The sequence below is a fragment of the Tachysurus vachellii genome, chromosome 19 (assembly GCF_030014155.1).
Source record: "Tachysurus vachellii isolate PV-2020 chromosome 19, HZAU_Pvac_v1, whole genome shotgun sequence".
NCBI classification, from domain to species: domain Eukaryota; kingdom Metazoa; phylum Chordata; class Actinopteri; order Siluriformes; family Bagridae; genus Tachysurus; species Tachysurus vachellii.
The window spans coordinates 11,346,140-11,365,000 of NC_083478.1; the positions used below are offsets into that span (position 1 = coordinate 11,346,140).

The following is an 18,861-nucleotide window of genomic DNA, read 5'->3' on the forward strand; positions in this document are numbered from 1 at the left end:
TGCATGGTAGGTTGATTGGCATCTCTGGAAAATTGTCCGTAGTGTGTGATTGCGTGAGTGAATGAGAGTGTGTGTGTGCCCTGCGATGGGTTGGCACTCCGTCCAGGGTGTATCCTGCCTTGATGCCCAATGACGCCTGAGATAGGCACAGGCTCCCCGTGACCCGAGGTAGTTCGGATAAGTGGTAGAAAATGAATGAATGAATGAATTGGAGAGAACAGTACATAAGTGTGCGATGTGTTGATCTCAAACAGACAGGTATATACACTATATGGGCAAGTTTGAGAACAGATGAGACTATATCACTCGTGGGTCTTCCCCAAACATTGCCACAATGTTGGAAGCACACGGATGTATAGAATGTCTTGTATGCTCTAGCATTACGTTTTCCGTGCACTGGAACGTCAGTTATTTATTTATTGTTTATAGTTATTTATTGTTTTATTGCACTTTCCAAAATTCACCCAAAAGGGGACAAACCATCACTAGCATCTGGTGTGCTATCAAATTAATAAAAAAAATTTAAATATATAATATTTATAATAACAATATTATATTATTACATGCTTCTTCTTTTCTCTCTCTCTCTTTCTCTGTCTCTCTCTCTCCCTCTCTCAATTTTTTCTCTCTCTCTGGTTATGGGAGTACCTGAAAGAGACTGGTGGTAATAAGACACAGATGATAATCATTTTGCGTTACCTTCTGGATTAATCCATCTCTTCTCCGACCACAGCTGAGACATGACCATGTTCCTGCTGCCCCGCAGTTCAGAATGACAATGCCCCTGTGTACAAGGTGACCTCCATGAAGACATAGTTTGCCAGGCTGGTGTAGAGAAACTTGAGTGGCCTGCCCAAGAGCCCTGATCTCAACCCTACCGAACATCTTTGGGATAAGGGGCAAATGAATCTGAAATGAGACATTCAGAAAGCACATATGGGTGTGAGAGCCTGGTATCCATAATCCCCTGGGCATATAGTATAGATCTATGTACATATATTAACCTCACATACATAGTATTTATGTTTACTTATACAGTCATTACTGTTTTCAGTTACATTTCAAGAGAATCCTGTGTGATTGTTCCTGTGAGTTTTGTTCTTAAAAAGTTTCTCTCACTTCAGTCTTTAAATCAACATAAACAGTCTGTCTTAGTGCAGTTAGGTGTCAAAATGCTCATTAACAGAGCATGTGAGTACGTGTATGAATGCTGGCAGGATGTGTGAACCTATGCGGCACAGGTGTGGTGTGAACGATGAGTGTCATTCTAGTAGAAAATTACTGAAATGCAACAGCAGCTGAGGACCTTGTAAGGACCTTGTAAGGAGATGCAGTGCTTGTTAAAAAAAAATCCATTATGGGGAGCAAATAACCCCACAAGGTTGAGATGTTCACACACACACACACACATAACACAAACACGCACTCTTGAGTAACAGCCCTAAATTCTTTTCGTCTATTGACTTTCGTTTTATATGATGCCAGTCATTAACCTGTCATTAAGGTGCCAAAAGATCACCCAAAAGTTTCTTACCAGCACAGCCCATACACCAATACACTATTATATTTGTATAAATACACTCACTGCCAAAAGTATCAGAACGAAATCTGATATATTGTATAGTTATATTCATCATTTGGTCTCAAACCTAAATTTCTTCAGCGTTTAACAACAACAACAACAACAAAATAAAAATGATAGTCAAACATTCTTGGAGGGGACATCTGTATCAACGCATTCAGGATGACCCATAAGGTCATCCTCTCAAAGCTTTTGAATGAGCATGCACTTAAGGCATGTCTGCACACAAGGCCACTAATGTGCAAGATAGACAACCTGTAATCTCTTTACACATCTTCAACTGTGTTTCTGGAACCAGGTGTCAGTGGGCATTACAGAGTCTGATCCACAATCAGTCCAGGTCTTACTGTCCCATCTTCAAGTCTCAACACAACTCCAGCTCCACTTAACCTTAAAGTGCCCCTTTGAGCATCTTTGCTTTTTTACATAACACCATGTTTTAAGGTAGGAGGTCGAAAACGGTCCAGGTATATAGTTATGCTTTGTTTTTTTTTATTACCTGCTCCTGTAATGAGGTATGTTATCTCTCAGGTCTTTCTATCTTAACACTGAAATATGTTTTATATATTTGTTTTATGTTTTAGCATCTTTTATATTATTGATTGCAGTTGACATAAAATTCATACTTACATACAGACTTATTTTGCACTTTATCAAGACTTATTTTTTGCGCAGTGATTTACTGTAGTAACAGCCACCAATGATGATTTTTAAATCTACTGATTTATTCATGAAAATTATACAAAGACACTAGTGATTAATACGTATTTATTGTATCTAGCTAGAACAATAGATGGGAATATAATAGAAAAACTCATGAGTTGTGCTGTTCCCTCACCGGTACTGAAGCATCCTATATTTTAAGTAGCTTATGTGAACATAAACAGCTCAGTGCCAAGCGCATCAATCAAAAGTCCCTCAAGGATTTTGGAGAGGTATTTTTTGTAATTGTTGCAGCTGAAACAGCTGTTTTTTATGTGGAAAACCATTTCAAATGGTGAAATTGCAAGCACAGGTTTTTCTTCTAAACTATTAGTAGTGAATAAATATATGTAATTACTTTCAATGAAAGTAGTACTTGTGCTTGACTCAGGTGAATCAAACAGGAATTCGTCTGACTGCACATTGTGATGTCACAACATGCGTCTTGAAAAATCTTCAAGTACCCTGAAAATATGCCTCAAAATTAAATGAATCTATTAAAGAAGCTTAGAAATCTCTTGACAAACTGTTTCTGATGTTTAACTTGATGGGACTTTGGCCCTGCTTGGATCAATTAAAAAGACCCAAGGTTTAGTTCATCTGCTGGTTACAATCATAATTTCTTCTCAGTCCATACAAACATTCAACCTCTCATTCTTCGATATCATGCAATTCAATCTCGCTTATATGGACACACAGACACCTACAAAAACCCAATGCATTCACCGCCTAGTGGTGAAGATTTGAAAAACAACTTCACATTCGTGTCTGTGCACAAGCTGTGGCATTTCAACAGTATCTTTCACTGTATGAGTGGAAATCATGTGAGTAACAGTAAGTGTGGTCATTAATAGGAAAGTATGGTGCCTGGAATGGCATGAAAACTACAATATCCGCAACGATGGAGCAGTGAAGTGATCATTCAGAGACCGTGTTGTGCCTGAGAGCACTTCAGTTCTGTGAGCACTGAGCACTGCGTACGTTTCCTTTCCCATCATAGTAAATAATTCATGGCCTAAAATTAGAAAAAAGTTAATGTGTTATCGTTCCTTTATTAGCATTTTGTTTTAGAGTGTAAATATAAATTTATAGAGGTTACATAGAAAATGTGTTTTTTATTGTCATAATTTATTTGCTATTATTGTTGTTATTATTGATGTTAGAAATATCACTAAAACTTTAAGGCTTTCACTGCCATTTGTAGTCTGGGTCAAGCTACCCCCCTAACCCACGCTAACCCATGCTCAGTTTAACCGTTAACCAAACTCATTTTCTACACACATTTAGTTATTTAAGATTATTATGCTACAAGCACAGACCTAACAGTTTTCTAACTTCATTAAACCTACCTCATTTTAAACCTCATTAAACACAGTTTAAACCTCATTAAACCTACACCTTAATTCATACTATTCCAGGACGTATGACTGATCCAGAATTCTTCTTTGAAAATGGTTTATCTCAAGTTTTTAATTAGCTTTATATCTAACACACCGACCATATACCTGTTAACTGTTAGCATATGAGTGCAAACTGAAATCATACAGGCCTTCTAACCATGATATCCGCTAGATAGGTGAAATGTTATATAAATATATACTGTACATAGAATAGTAGGAAACTTGGCTCTTTCGGAAAAGTCAAATCTTCCAATTGAAGCAAAACTGCTAATATGATGTCAACCATTTCGGTGGTTGAATATTAGCTCCAGCTAATATGTGAGAGAAGGTTCTTATTCATAAACAATCTGAGGCAAGTAAAAGAGCATTAAAAGTCTTGCCTTATGACAACAAGAAATTGATATCAATTTTCATTTATGAGCATTTTATTAGAAGCCAGTGAATAGAGAGCTGATGACTGAAAATAGTTAGAAACGATGATTGGTCATAGGTATATACTTCTTTAAGGCTTGTGTGTAACAACAGTGGACAGATAACAGACAAACTGGGCTGTTAACTTGCATGATGTGACTAATAATACAGCACGCATCATTAGTTTCTTTACAGCTGGAAACTACTGGCTAGTAACCAAACCTCTAAGGTAATTAACATTGAGCATTAATGAAAAAGGAGAATGGTTTACCAGCTCCATCTGTTTTTTTTTTTTCACTATTATTAATTAATGTTCCTCAGGTTGCTCTCTTGTTCTCTCTCTCTTGCTCGCTCTCTCTCTCTCCCCTTCACTCCCCTCTCTCTCTCTGTCAACTTTTTCAGCTCAGTCAGTAAATGGATTTTTTGGAAAAGGTGCACAGTATACACAGTGTATCACCTATGTGTGGGAAATCACCTATGTGTAAGTGTAAAACCAAAATCCACTGATAAAGCTTTAGTGTGGAACCAGCTATCACACTGTTTTGTGATAAACAGGTCAGGGAAGTTGCATACTGCTAGGTGTTGTCAAAAAGGGTGTGAGAGTTCTCCTCCTTTGACAATTGGCACAGCCTCTTATATGAGAAACAGACTGATCCTGACAGCATTGATGGACGTTCACCATTTGTGGGGTTTCGTATAACAGTTAAAGTGATCCTTAGGAACAGACTTCATCAGAGCTGTCTGAAAAAAAAACAATCAAACAAAAAATCTACTCCTTTTTTTTTTTTTTACGACAGTATACGGATTGTGGGCATACTGCTTTGTTTTCCTACAGCAGCTAACATCTAGGTGAAAAATAGCGAGCTAATAAATATGAATTAGTAAACAGATTTAAATAATTAATGGACTTTATTTTTTGACTCTATTTACGAACATGATATATAATGCAAAAATATATTTTTTAGACACTTTGGGCTGCTCCTTCATAGGAAATGCTTAATGCTTCTTTATGTTTTTGGGTATGTGTACATGGACATACATGTGAGACACACACTCAGCCTAGTTTTTTTAATTGGGGAAAATGCAACCTTTTTTTTTTTTACTTACCATCTGCTAAAAACATACAGTATATATAACTTTACATCTTCATCAGGTTCATTTGACATCTGCACCAAGAGACTTTTCTTCTTCTCCTAGCAAAGGAAACTATGATATTTATGTTCTGACCATCTGCACTCCTCAAGGTCGCTGCTATGTTTGCACATGCATGCCTACTCCCCATTCTTCCATTGCAGCAGGCTAGTTGGGCCTTTTTCCTGGTTGCCTGCCTCTCTTTTTTTTTTTTTTTTTTTTTCTTTTCCTTTTTTATAAAATCTAGCGTAACAAAGCCAGTCTCTCAATTTCATTTCATTTAGAGGAGTCTGTTGTAGTCTGAAAACAGCCCTGTGTGTGATTTATCATTGGGAAAAAGGAGGCAGTGTTGATGTTCAGACCTGCCCTAACTTTTATCTTCTTTGAAAGATGCCTAACACTGGTGCAGTGTTGCAAGATCACACACTCCCTGAAACAGCTGTTTTTTGTGTTAATATGCAAATCAGTTAACTTATTACCACCTTATTACAGTCAAACAACACATTTCAGTGTTGTTTTTAGTTGTAGTTGCTTTGGGAATAAGGTAGTTAGCAAATTTTTTTAAAAATGTAGTTTTTAATGCTTGTAGTTTTTCAACATTCGTGGTATTTGCGTCACACATTGAGAGAACACTTTTCGCCTGTTGGGAGAAGTTTTAGTTGTCAACATGTCAACAAGTTGTCAACAAGACTCTGCTTTCACTTGGTTATTTTATTCTTCCTGAGTCCTGAGTATCAAGATTATATCTGGAGGAGATTAACCATGAATATAAAATGTAAATGTAAACAATCCATGATACTACTCTACTTCCATCAAGAGATCTGGTTTATGTGACAGCTGGAAAACCTTTTGTTTAAATTTTCCCTGAAGCATGCATATAGGTGGATTGGTTCTGGTAAGTTCCCCTTAGGTGTAAATAGGTGTCTGAATGGTGCCTTTTGATGGGTTGGAATCCCATTCAGTATGTATTCCCATCTCACCCATTGTTCCCAGGGTAGGTCCAGGATCATCCGCAACCCTGACCTGGATTAAGAATGATAATGTTAATCTGTTGCAAAAAATTACTTTAGGCCTGTGATAGTAAACAACTTTCACCTCTGAAAGTATTGGAACAACTGGTCCATTCCATTTGTTTCTACTATAAGCCAAAGAAATGTGGTTTTAAGATACAAAAAAAAAGGACATAAGACACAAGTTTAGGATTTGAATTTTTATTTCTTAAAATATAAAGCATACAATATACAATCTTGTATCAAACCATCCCATTTTTAGAAAAAACCATGTATAGAAACATGAAGTCTTGAAGTCAATTAATGTAAATAACACTAATGTTCGGTTGCATATCCCTGGCTTGCAGTAACTTTGTCAAGTCCATACTCAGCTGATTTCCATCACAAAACTGATGCTTATTATATTATTGGTTTCTTTCTTTTTCAGGACATTCTTGTTTAATTGGCTATTCCCAATCTTTGTGCATTGGGTCTGGTTGATTTTCCCCATAGACAGCTCTCAGATCTTAATGTTGGTTTAACCTTTTTAACAAGTGTAGTGCTCTCAAGTGAAACTAAAGGCTAAAACCAAGAGTAGCTGTTCAGCATTAATCCAACAACAGGGCACATCTGGTAATAAGGAATACCTTTCAATCACATTTTCCAGTATTTTTGGAACTCACCTGAAATTATACCATTATAATTATACCAAAATGTGCTACTTAATAAGTCATTTAACCTACCGTAATTTCCGGACTATTGAGCGCACCTGAATATAAGAATCACCCACTGAATTTAAAAAAAATGATTATTTTGAACATAAATATGCCGCACATGTCTATAAGCCGCAGGTGCCTACAGGTACATTGAAACAAATTAACTTTACACAGGCTTTAACGAAACACGGGTTGAAACAAAAATAAATAGGCTTTAACGAAAAACGGCTTGTAACAAAAAATGAAAAATTAGCAGTAAACAGTAGCCTACCAAGAAAGTCAGTGGTCACTATCTGCCACCTCCTGTGCACTGAAACCACTGAAGTCATCTCCTTCAGTGTCGGAGTTAACCCATTCGGCAATTTCATTTTCTCTAATGAAAGCTTCATGCCGCCAAAAAACTGAGCACGTGACAGGATGTGTTTTTTTTTTTTTTTTTGGAAAAAAAAAAATTGAAAGCGAGAAAAATCCATATATTAGCCGAGTCATTGTTTAAGCCGCAGGTTTCAAAGCGTGGGAAAAAAGTTGCGGCTTATAGTCCGGAAAATACATGTAAATACCAGGAAATAAAAACTGCCATTCTAAACTCTCTTGTCACAGGCATTTTTTGAACTTAAATTCACATTTCTTCAGTGTACTTGGGGGAATAAATAAAAATAAATAAATAAATAAAGGCGTTGTTGTTCCAATACTTTTGGATGGGACTAGGCAAAATACTAGCATATTAAATACACACAATATTGTTATATTAGACATTTTAAAATAGTCTCACTCTACTCTGTTCCATGCAGAAGCATATAGGATATACAACAAAAAAATCCCATGTATATGTCTTAAAGCAGATGCCATAATTTGACACACATGGTGGACAGAACAGGAATGTTTGGTTTCGATGCCAGTGAAATTGAGTAACAGTTGCAGTATGTGATCAGATATCTGATTGAATATTGAATAACATTGAATATAATCATGGTTTTATACATTTAAGGCAATGCTGTAGGAATATTTCATTACATAACATTAACAAAACATTCTAATAAATGAAATTGTTTGCAATGAGGAGAGGACAACAGTCAAGTTTGAGGTTACTATAGTAAACTGTAGTATCTTTGATTATTTATTTATTAATTTTGTTCACTAATTATCAGCAGTTATTTAGTTGACTAAGGCTCTCTTACGATTTTATTGCATTGCGATTTTAACATTCAAAATACCGTGATATGTTTACCACACTTATTAAAATATAAGAATATATAACCTGATGACAAGAATGTAATATCACCTTTCGAATTTATTTATAAAACCATTTTATATCATGTTGTTACAATCTTCAAGTTCCATTAAAAGCCAAAGATGGCTGAGGCAAACTCAATATAGAGTCATTTTTAACCCAAACTTTCTTTTTTCTCTCTTTTTACAGGCTGCTGTAAATGGTGACATGCCCACAGCGGAGGGTTTGTCAGAGAATGACAGTGGACTGGAGATGACCAATGAGAACAGCCCCTTAACCGGGGCAGAACCACCTTCACCGTTCAGCCCCAAGCAGAACGGGGGTGCAGCATCACCTGCAGGTATATATGCACAGATAACAAATCCTTCATGGGTATGTACAGTACAAAGAAATGCATATTGCACACACGTGACATGCATAAACACACGTGACATATCTCTGATGACATTGACATAAACATTATTGGTTCCAAACCCCATCTATTTCCAAACTCCACCAAGAAAGAGAACTGTAATAACTATACAGTAACTATAACATGTTAGAATATGCCTTTGCATTTTTAAGACTGATTCACTGACATTCTCTCTCTCTCTCTCTCTCTCTCTCTCTCTCTCTCTCTCTCTCTCTCTCTCTCTCTCTCTCTCTCTCTCTCTCTCTCTCTCTCTCTCTCTCTCTCTCTCTCTCTCTCTCTCTCTCTCTCTCTCTCTCTCTCTCTCTCTCTCTCTCTCTCTCTCTCTCTCTCTCTCTCTCTGTAAGATGACAGTGTAAACAGCCTGAGAAGGAAGAGATCTCGGAAGCGTTCTGAAACAGATTATGAGAGCGTCTGGGACTCCTGCAGTGAGGTCTGTACTCACCACTCCACTCTGAGATTTCTGAGCCAATGAGATTCACTGTTAATACCATTACCAGGAAGAAACTTTATATACATCTAATTGCAATCCAAATTACAAAAATAAACTTGTGTAGATTTGTGTGTGTTCTGGGAGTTCCTAATTTGTATTTTTTTTAACATTATAATAAATATAATATAATATGGCTGCCATAGAGGGTTCTGATACTTAATAGTAGAAGGGATTTAAAAAATTTGCAAGACAAACACACGTTACTCCTTATGCAATGGATTTTTTGCTGCTTCTCCACCACCCCGTATGTGTGTGTATGTGCATGTTAGAGACTAGAGGTAGACTAGTTTAACAGGTTCCCACTGATATTTGGTCATGGGTAGGAAGTTGTTCATCTAAAAAAAAGTCAGTTAATCAGATAAGCCAGCGCTGAGAAATTACATGTGTGTGCATGTGAGTTTTGTAGTAAAAAAAAAAATGTAGCAATAAATGTTGTCATTGCAGGAAAAGTCTGATCTGGGTTCAGACTGTGGTTCCACAATCCACAAACGGAAACCTCGTCCCAGGACCATCTTCCAGGCTGGACTAACAGCTCAGACGAAACCCCGTAACAGAGATAGGGGCCGGGGCAAGCCAGAACCCAGCAGTCTGGTAACGTGAGCGCACACACAAATGCAAAATCTGATACTCAAATAAGTTCCTATAATCTTCCTATCATTATAGATATCTAAAGTAGGAAAAAATGTGCAAAACAATGCAGCAAATGGCAGCTCAGTACACATACCTAAGTTTAAAGTGTGAAGATGTGACAAGATTATGCCATACATGTTTTCTTTAAGTGCAGTGTACAAAAACGCCAGCAAAACAGAAGAAGAAAAATATACATTAAAGTAAAATTGCTAGCTGTTTGAAAGAGTACATGGTCAGCCATGACATAGCATCCCTGGCACAGAGAGACTTAAAGACCTTGCTTAAGACCCCAAAAGTGGCAGCTTGGTTGTACTGGGGCTTGAACCCCTGACCTTGTAAGCAGTAATCCAAAGCCTTAACTGTCCAAAGCCAGAAATTACACAAGCAGGACAACACAATAAAGATAATACAGAAATATAACTATAACTCAGTCCCTCCAGGATTTCAGGATTTTTCAATCCCCGATTATTTTTTAAATTCAAGGAAATGTTGTGATGGCATATCACAGCTCACATTAGCCAAATCATTCATGTGCATCAAACACTAGTAGAGCTATAGAGCACAGATAGCACTAACACAATAAAAGGAACATAAAAGTGAGTGTTATATACTGAGCACAGTAGCAATATACATACATAAAGCCATGCAAGTAAACTCCTCATCTTAATGCATTCAGAGCTACTCTGTCCGCATTGTCAGCTATTTTCGGTGAAATTGTGTTCAATACATTTATCGAGCAGCAGTCATACAAAGAGGTATTGATTAAATGATCTAAAATGGCTATAACGCTTATATTTACAAGACAAACTGATCATTTCTTGTAATTAATGTTACTTCACAACAACATTAACATTACTTAATAGCACAACATTGTAGAATTCTCCAATCTTATTGGTCATTAAGTTTTGTTTTGTGTGTGTGTGTGTGTGCGTTTGTCTTCTTTTTACTCAGTAAATAAAACTTTATAACCAATAAGATGAAACCAATTATGAAATAGCATAAGTGATAGGGCTTTCCACAACATTAATTCTAACTGTAAAATGGCAAATTGATGTGTTATAAAATGAATATATCACTTTGGTTCATGCTGTTCTATGATGGGAAACTAAAGTGTCTTTAATCCCACAATTCTTGCAGAAAATCACTTGTTGCTCATTTACATAAAGTAGATCTGTATTCAGCTTTATTGGGACAGTCAGCCTCTCACTTCACTTTTCCTAGTGGTCATTGTAAATCCCTGTATCCCTGTAAATAAACGGAAATGATTGATTTCTGTCAGCTTTGTTGCACTGAATCATTGTCACTGTTTATACACAGTATAAACAAGTATTGCCTGGTTAAGAAGATGGCCAGAAAATCCCACAGGCAAAAGAAATGAGATAAAGAAGGCATACATCCTTATTAAATGAGACTATTTTAAATTTAATTAAATATTTCTCATCAGATTTTTGTCACTGTGTATTGAGATACTCCTTTCTCTCTTACTTCTCATATAATCTGCCTGTTTCTATGTCAGCTTTCAAGCATCTTCTTTCTAGAAAACCAATGAAAAAGATTTACTTAAGCCTTTGGGTTGGACTCTCTTTTTTTTACCTCATGTTTAAACAACTGTTTCCTAAAAGCAACAATAGCTGTTTAAAAGCAAATATTACTATAGCCATGCGAGCTAGCACTAGCTGAGGTATTATTATGAAAAACCATACTAAACAGAGCACCAGACCACCTCAGATTCTTCAGAAAGGAAAATGAATAGGCATTTTCTTCAAAGCCTTTTCTCTATGGCTTTGTGGTACCGCTTGTGGTGCTGTTTATGCCGTAGCCCTTGCCCAAGCTATTTTGTGAATCACACTGGATCACGCAAAGTGTAAGCATTGTCATGTACTCTGATTTAAAGCAGTTTATTTAAATGTGTAAACATCTTTGATGAAGTGGATAAATGAAAACACAAGGTTTTCAACTGTAAAATTCCATCTTCTTTTCTTTCCCATGATTCAAAACTAATACATTTTTTACTTAACACTGACTTCAATAAATATATATTTATATTTTAGAGTCTTGCATGTAAATGTTTCTTAGTTTCCAAAAATAAATGCATTTAATAAATTCTAGTCAAAAGTCAAATCTTAAATGTATATCCATTCCTTTCTATAGCTAATCATAACGTAATATAACTGCACGTTTAAAGCGGTTCCTGGAAGATCTGCTTTGCACGGAAGGAAAGTCTGGTTCAGGCAGGTCAGATTGCTGATTACAATATGAAGCCTAACCTCTGTTTGAAAGGAACAAAAGAGTTTTTCAGAATGGCATCACATTCCCCATAAAGATCTTTGGCTATCCCTTATGTAGAGTTAATGTAGGTTTTTTCTTTTGCAATACTCCATTTTTAATACACATCAACGTTCTACCAGTTCACTCCCATATCTTTTGCTTTTTATCTGTGGCCCATCCATTTTCTTGTTTGTTTTTTGCGCCGAGTCAATTTGCCTACATAGGGGTTCTGCGGGGTCCTTTTCTTTTAGCTGCATTAAACCTTATCTTCTTTGAGGTTGATGGATATCTTAAAGGAACACTGCAACCTTTGTCAACCTAATCCCTACCTAATAATGTATGTACAATTTCCACAGACAAGAATTTTAACTAAATGATCTATACCGAAAACAAAAAGCATAATGCATAATAAAACACCCAAGAATCTGTTTACCTGAAACTTACAGAAACAAGGTCTATGGACAGATGTTCCAAAAAAAAAAACAAAAAAAACATCCTTATTTTAATTAAATACAATTAGAATTTAAATACATTATACTCTCTAAGATTTAACGGACTTAGATAAACCATCAACCTGTTAAAAAGGTTTTCATGAATACTTACTCTTTCCACGATATTGTTCCAGATAGAAAGTGAGGCAATATTGTGTTTTCTTTGTTGCAAAATCATATCTGCAAAGGTAAATTTACAAGCATATTTACAAATGTATTTAACTAATGAATAAAAAAACAAATGTCAGGATTTTGTGTTCTATTCTCAATAGAGGGAATTTATTTTCTGGCCCATAACAAATATATTGCAGACATACTTGTCATTATTGTTGTAGTAGTGAAACACGTGAGTCTTAATATTGAGGTCTTCTTAGCTTAATACCAAAGTAATAACATTTTTCTAACTATAAAGCTAACTAACTAACGAACTATCTAACTAACTATCTCCCCTTGTGCATAGGTTTCTAATCTTCCTGAAGGTCCCCAGCTGGAGCTGATGGAGCAGGACTCTAAAGACTCAGCTCAAAGCAGTGCTACATCCACCTCCACTACCGATACAGCCAGCCAGCCTGAATACAATGTACACACTTACACACACACACACACATGCCGGCACAGTGCAGCCATGTGCATGCCCTCTTGTCTTGTCTTGTCCCTTTTTCCTCTTTTACACAAGACTTAAGTTATGTTTGTCCACCTGCCCTCTAAAAGTAACAAGAGGCTCGCTTATAGAATAGCTCTCTTTTTTAAGCACAGACAGTTGTCTTTGTCTCACGATTTAGCCTGAGGGTTCAACTTTACAAAACCCAACAGCTACATCTTTATAGAGCTCATTGACTTCACGCTCAAAGAGACCGTTAGTTCTTGAATTATGCCATTGTGAGGCAGAGATTCTAACAGTGTTTCTATTGACAGTAACTGTATGTGCAGAAAAGCACTATGACACACACACAACTAACAAGAAATAAGAGTTCACAGTAACTAAATTGATTATGTGTATCATGCTCAGACAAGTCCTGTAGATGCAGTCTTTATATCTCTCATGCTAACCAGACTGACTATCTTCCATACAACTACCAGTAGTTACACTTATGTTATAATAATGTTACATTTATGTTCTTATGTCAAATACATACATTAAATTGCTAGTTTATTAGGGAAGCTTTGCACAATCTATCGTCTATTAGAGGAATATAGAGGTACGCCTAACTTTGGTCCACATTTGTAGTTGTCCAGTTAGAAATGATAGCTCCTCTTTTTTCGTGTAAATGTTCTATTATTCATCCTCTTGTCCTTTCTGTGCTCAGCTCCTAAACACAGAATTCCTATTAGACCATTTTGCTTGTTGCATTAGTCTTAACACTGCAGTGATGCTTGAGTGTTTTTAATACACCCCAACCCCCCACCCCAACAAACACACACACGCACACAAACTACCTTGTCAAAGCCACTAATATTTTATGCATACCAGTTTAAATAGTTAATAAATCTCATATGTAAAGGTAACTTATGGTTAATTTTTGTCCATAATCATATGTTCCTTGTAGGACAATAAGGGCTTTGGTATCGGGGAGCTGGTATGGGGCAAAATTAAGGGTTTCTCCTGGTGGCCTGGCATGGTGGTGACCTGGCGTGCCACAGGGAAGAGACAGGCCTCACATGGCATGCGCTGGCTCCAGTGGTTTGGTGATGGGAAGTTTTCTGAGGTGAGTCTGACTCTGGAAAAGACATTATGGATATGTTACAACAAAGATGAACTCCGGTTACCTATGAAGGTTTTCAAGTTATTCATTTATGGGGTGAATATTTATGGGGTATATAATTATGGTGTGTGTTTGTTTTGCTTGTAGGTGTCTGCCGACAAACTGGATTCCATCACAGCCTTCTCCAAGTTTTTTAATCAATCCTCTTACACTAAGCTGGCTTCCTACCGCAGAGCTATATTCCAGGCCCTAGAGGTAAGACGGGATTCACTGTATGAATGCTGATGCTAATAAGGTAGCAACTATGACATCTGCATTCTGTTTGTCCAGCTGAGTATATATTTGTGCCTGTGCACATTTAAAAGGCTGAAAGGTAAGAGTCTAGGTAAACAGTTATCTGAAAGCTTTGTGGAATTCCCCGACAGCTCCCTTAATTACCTTCCTCTAGAGAATAAGATGTTCTACTAAACAACACAAAGGTCAGCAAGTCCAGACACGCTCGAGAACCAGAGCTCTGCATGTCTGAACTGCATGCCTTGTTCTTGCTGCACATGATCACCTTTCATGTGATGTACTATAGATAATTGGTCTCTATTTTGATAACCATAAACTTTGATTAATGGTACACTTTTCAAAGACACTCTCATGTGTTTATTCACAGTATAGCACAGCCTGTGTGCTTTCTTATAGTGTCTTTAGTGACCATGCCTAGCCACTTTCTTAATTTAAATAGAAAATAGCTTAGCGCAAAGTATATTTCTATGCTAATCCTATCAATAACTAAATGTACGCAGTGCTTGAGATTGAGTAATGCAGTAATGTAACTCAAAAGAAATCCATCAATAGAAACATCACCCAGTGTTTATCTGGTGTCAAACAGCTTTTTATATGTTATGAATCTCAGAAAGCTCTTCGGGGAGCTGTGGTTATAAAAAATTATAATTCCAAACACTAATGTTTAAACACTGGTGCCCCCAGGTGGTCGAGGGACAGGATCCCGCGCTCTCATTACCGCGACGTGGGTTCGATTCCCGGGTAGGGCGCTAACCCAGCTACTGAAGAGTTAAACTCTCAGTGCCGGTCCCAAGCTCGGATAAAAATGGGAGGGTTGTGTCAGGAAGGGCATCCGCTGTAATACCTGTGCCAAATCTAATATGCAGACCACGTGATCCACTGTGGCGACCCCGAACAGGAATCAGCCGAAGGGGGGGAGCTTTTAAACACTAATTTAGGCTAAATTCCTCATAATGGCTATTAGAATGTTTCTCATTTTTTTAGCTTAAAGATTATTTTCTTGAATCCAAAAAGTCACAAAAGAACCACCAAATGAAAAACACAAGGCAAAATATATGATATGTATTCATAATAACTAGCTAGGTAAGGAAATCAGACAAGTTGCTAGATAAAAACAAAGTTATGATAAATAACAAGAAACTATTATGTATTATGTCTTTTTTGGCATGGTTTGGCTTTACTTGTCCCTTTCAAGGGAAATACTTCTAAGAATGCTCACGTTTATCTTAGGATGATATAAGGTTTGAGGATTCACCGAATGGTTGGAGATTTTTCAATATACTGTATCACAAAACACTTGAACGCTTATGTGAGATTTTGAACCAGTGTGTTAGACACCACCATCATACTGTACCATCATGTTAGACACCATGTTTCAGCAGCCATTTTGGCTCCACTATATCTGTGTTTTTATTTCAACATACATGATCAACATACTTTATTTCAACATACATGCTTCACTACATTCCATATTTGACTTGCAACTTGAAGAATGAACTATCAATATCAAAACTCTCATTATTTCTCTGGTTTGTTTTCAGATGGCTAGCATACGTGCTGAAAAAGCGTTTCCTTTGTGTGAATCTGATAATCCAGAGGACCAGGTGAAGCCCATGCTGGACTGGGCTCACAGTGGCTTCCTGCCCAAGGGCAAGGAGGGCCTGAAACCCAAAGAGAACTCCCGTAAGTATGACTCTGAATACCCAACTGTTAGTCATCGACCACTACTCATAGCCTGTCGATCCATCTACAGTTCCTTATACATAATCCTTACATAAACACCTCAGAGCTGGTAAAGTCCTCTAGATAATCTGTGTATCTTTTAAATGAGGTTGTAGAGTTCAGTCATCCAACACACACACACACACACATAAACACAGAAGTTTCTTTTTTGATCGGGCAGCTTTGTAATTCATGATTAGTGTGAAGAAGGAAACTCAAACAACAGCACAATCATGTGTTTATTTAGTGCTCTTAACACACATGACTCATAACTGAAATATGAGATTCTGCACATTCAAAGACTTCAGGCTTTCTCTGAGGTACGTCTTACCTTACATGCTCTTGTGTTTATTTAGTGTACTTATTTAGTACTTACTTATGTACTATTTAGTGATTCAGGCAGAAATACAAGACATTCACTTTAATACGTGTCAAGAAATCCCCTCACGTTCTGTACATGAACACATTCTGGTTAGAGAGGCATTTGGCATCTGCTTGCACACTACATTACGACAAAATCAATTGATCTGCTGTATCTAAATGTATACCTTAATGGAAGAGTTTGATATTTCAAGGCTGCTGAGGCAATTCACGAAAGAGGTTGCATTTAATTTGTTTAATCTCACAGTGATAATATGTAAATTATAATAAAGTATATTATAATAAAATTGAGAAAAATTTTTTAAAATCTTATAATAATAATAATAATAATAATAACAACAACAATAACAATAATAATAACAATTATTATTGTTATTGTTATTATTGTTATTATTATTACTACTATATATTGGTATAATTTAATATTAACCAAATTTGATAAGCATATTGCTTTTTTTATTATTATTATTTATTTACTTATTTATTTACTTATTTATTATTTTTTACTTATTTATTATTTATTTACTGTGTGTGTGTTTTTCCCTGTGATGGAGTGGCATCTCATTCAGCATGTATCCCACTTTGTGCCTGGTGTTCCCAGTATACTCCAGATCTGCAGTGCTAACCAGGATAAAGAGGTTACTAAAAATGAATGAATCTAACCCTTATTTCAATCTTTTTAACTCACTTGTAAATCCAGTCCCAAGCTACTTAAAGTCCTCCACCAGGGGCAGCATATTTTCCATCCAGCTCTTTTCTGGGAGAGATCCATGGCCTCTGATTTGGAGGTGCGGATTTTCATCCCAAACCTAAAGGTGCTGGTTGCTGGTGACTATAGACACTCTTGAGATTAATACCCAACTTAAATGCCAAATCAACACCTTTAACTACAAAGCAACCCTGTGAATTCTCAAAATCCTCAATACCTATGTTAAAATGGATCTCATACTCTTACGACTCCTCACAGCTCTGCAGGAGTATAGACCTGGTCCACATTTGTATGAAGCTGGAGTTTGCAGGGTTTCCTCTGGATCCTGGATGCAACCATTTGAAAAAATCTGCTCTCTCGAACTGTAGCATAAATGTTTCCTGAGAGACTGAGTAGTATAATTCCTCTGTAACTGGAACATATTATTTGGTCCTATTTTTAAAAAATAAGGGACCACCATCCCAGTTTCCCTGTCCTCTGCAACTCTCCATACAACACTGACCACTTTGTCCAAGTAAAATAACATAAATATTGTAAATATCCAAGTTTTCCTCGTTGGAAAGGTGACATCTCAATGAGGCAACCATGATGTTTACCAGGACAAACTCCATCTGCAACTCCAGTAATTCTATGCAATAGATGTGACTGTTTTATATTGATTTCTGCAGATTACTTTTTTAATAGATTTGATATAATAGATTTCAGGTGTTATTGTTGTTTGAATTTCAAGAAACAGAAGGCTATACAGGCTATATAAGCTGCGTTCACACTGCAAGTCTTAATGCTCAATTCGGATATTTTGCTCAGATCTGATTTTTTTGTTTGGCTGTTCACATTACTTTTTAAAATGTGGCCTATATCAGATACCAGTGTGAACTGTTTGCTGTTTTGAACTGACCCACATGCGCAAACGAAAAATAACAATGACGTCACACGCAGCACGCCGTTGCGTTAAAGTTGGCGAGGTTATGGAGGTAGTGAGCATTTTCGCTTTTCTTTCTAAATGTTTGTGTAATGGCAGCACAGAGACGCAGTGTTTTGAATATTTTCAGATGTCGAGGGCAACTTTTGATTATTTGATCCATTTTGTAGGCGTAGTCACGTTTGTGTGCGTACTCGCCGGTGCATAATTGTGACGAATGTCGATGTAGATTGACGTAAAAGTCGCATCAAATCTACCTTGGTTGTTCACATTGCGGCCACATTGGAAAAAATCAGATTTGGGTCTGATTTTGGAAGTGGTCTGAATCTGATTTGAAAAAATCAGATCTGGGCTAGATTTGAGTGTTCACACTACTCCTGAAGAAGTCTGACCTGGTCACTTGACCCCAAAAAAATCAGATTTGGGCCACTTTTACCAGCAGTGTGAACGTGGCCATATATATATATATATATATATATATATATATATATATATATATATATAGACTGTTACATCCTAAGAGTCTGAAGGAGCGATACAGATGGTCTTTTTTCCCGGCTGCTGTTACACTTTACAATCAAAGCTGCTTCCATTGAACCAGTCACCATATTACAAACTGTTATTACTGTTTCACTGCAATAATAAACAATAACAAAATCATGTGCAATAACAGAAAT

The 18,861-nt window shown here is 36.7% G+C and overlaps 1 protein-coding gene across 5 annotated transcripts in view; it reads left to right on the top strand.

Annotated features, from left to right (window-relative positions):
• The window catches only part of dnmt3bb.1 (DNA (cytosine-5-)-methyltransferase 3 beta, duplicate b.1), a 40,870-nt gene that overhangs the window by 9,404 nt on the left and 12,605 nt on the right, over window positions 1-18,861 (top strand). For all 5 annotated transcript variants that reach the window (XM_060893837.1, XM_060893836.1, XM_060893840.1 and 2 more), the window contains exons 3-9: window positions 8,352-8,502; window positions 8,919-9,004; window positions 9,509-9,655; window positions 12,914-13,033; window positions 14,001-14,159; window positions 14,304-14,411; window positions 15,992-16,133. In XM_060893837.1, coding sequence (XP_060749820.1) covers window positions 8,352-8,502; window positions 8,919-9,004; window positions 9,509-9,655; window positions 12,914-13,033; window positions 14,001-14,159; window positions 14,304-14,411; window positions 15,992-16,133 — 913 coding nt within the window. The remainder of the gene's footprint in view (window positions 1-8,351; window positions 8,503-8,918; window positions 9,005-9,508; window positions 9,656-12,913; window positions 13,034-14,000; window positions 14,160-14,303; window positions 14,412-15,991; window positions 16,134-18,861) is intronic.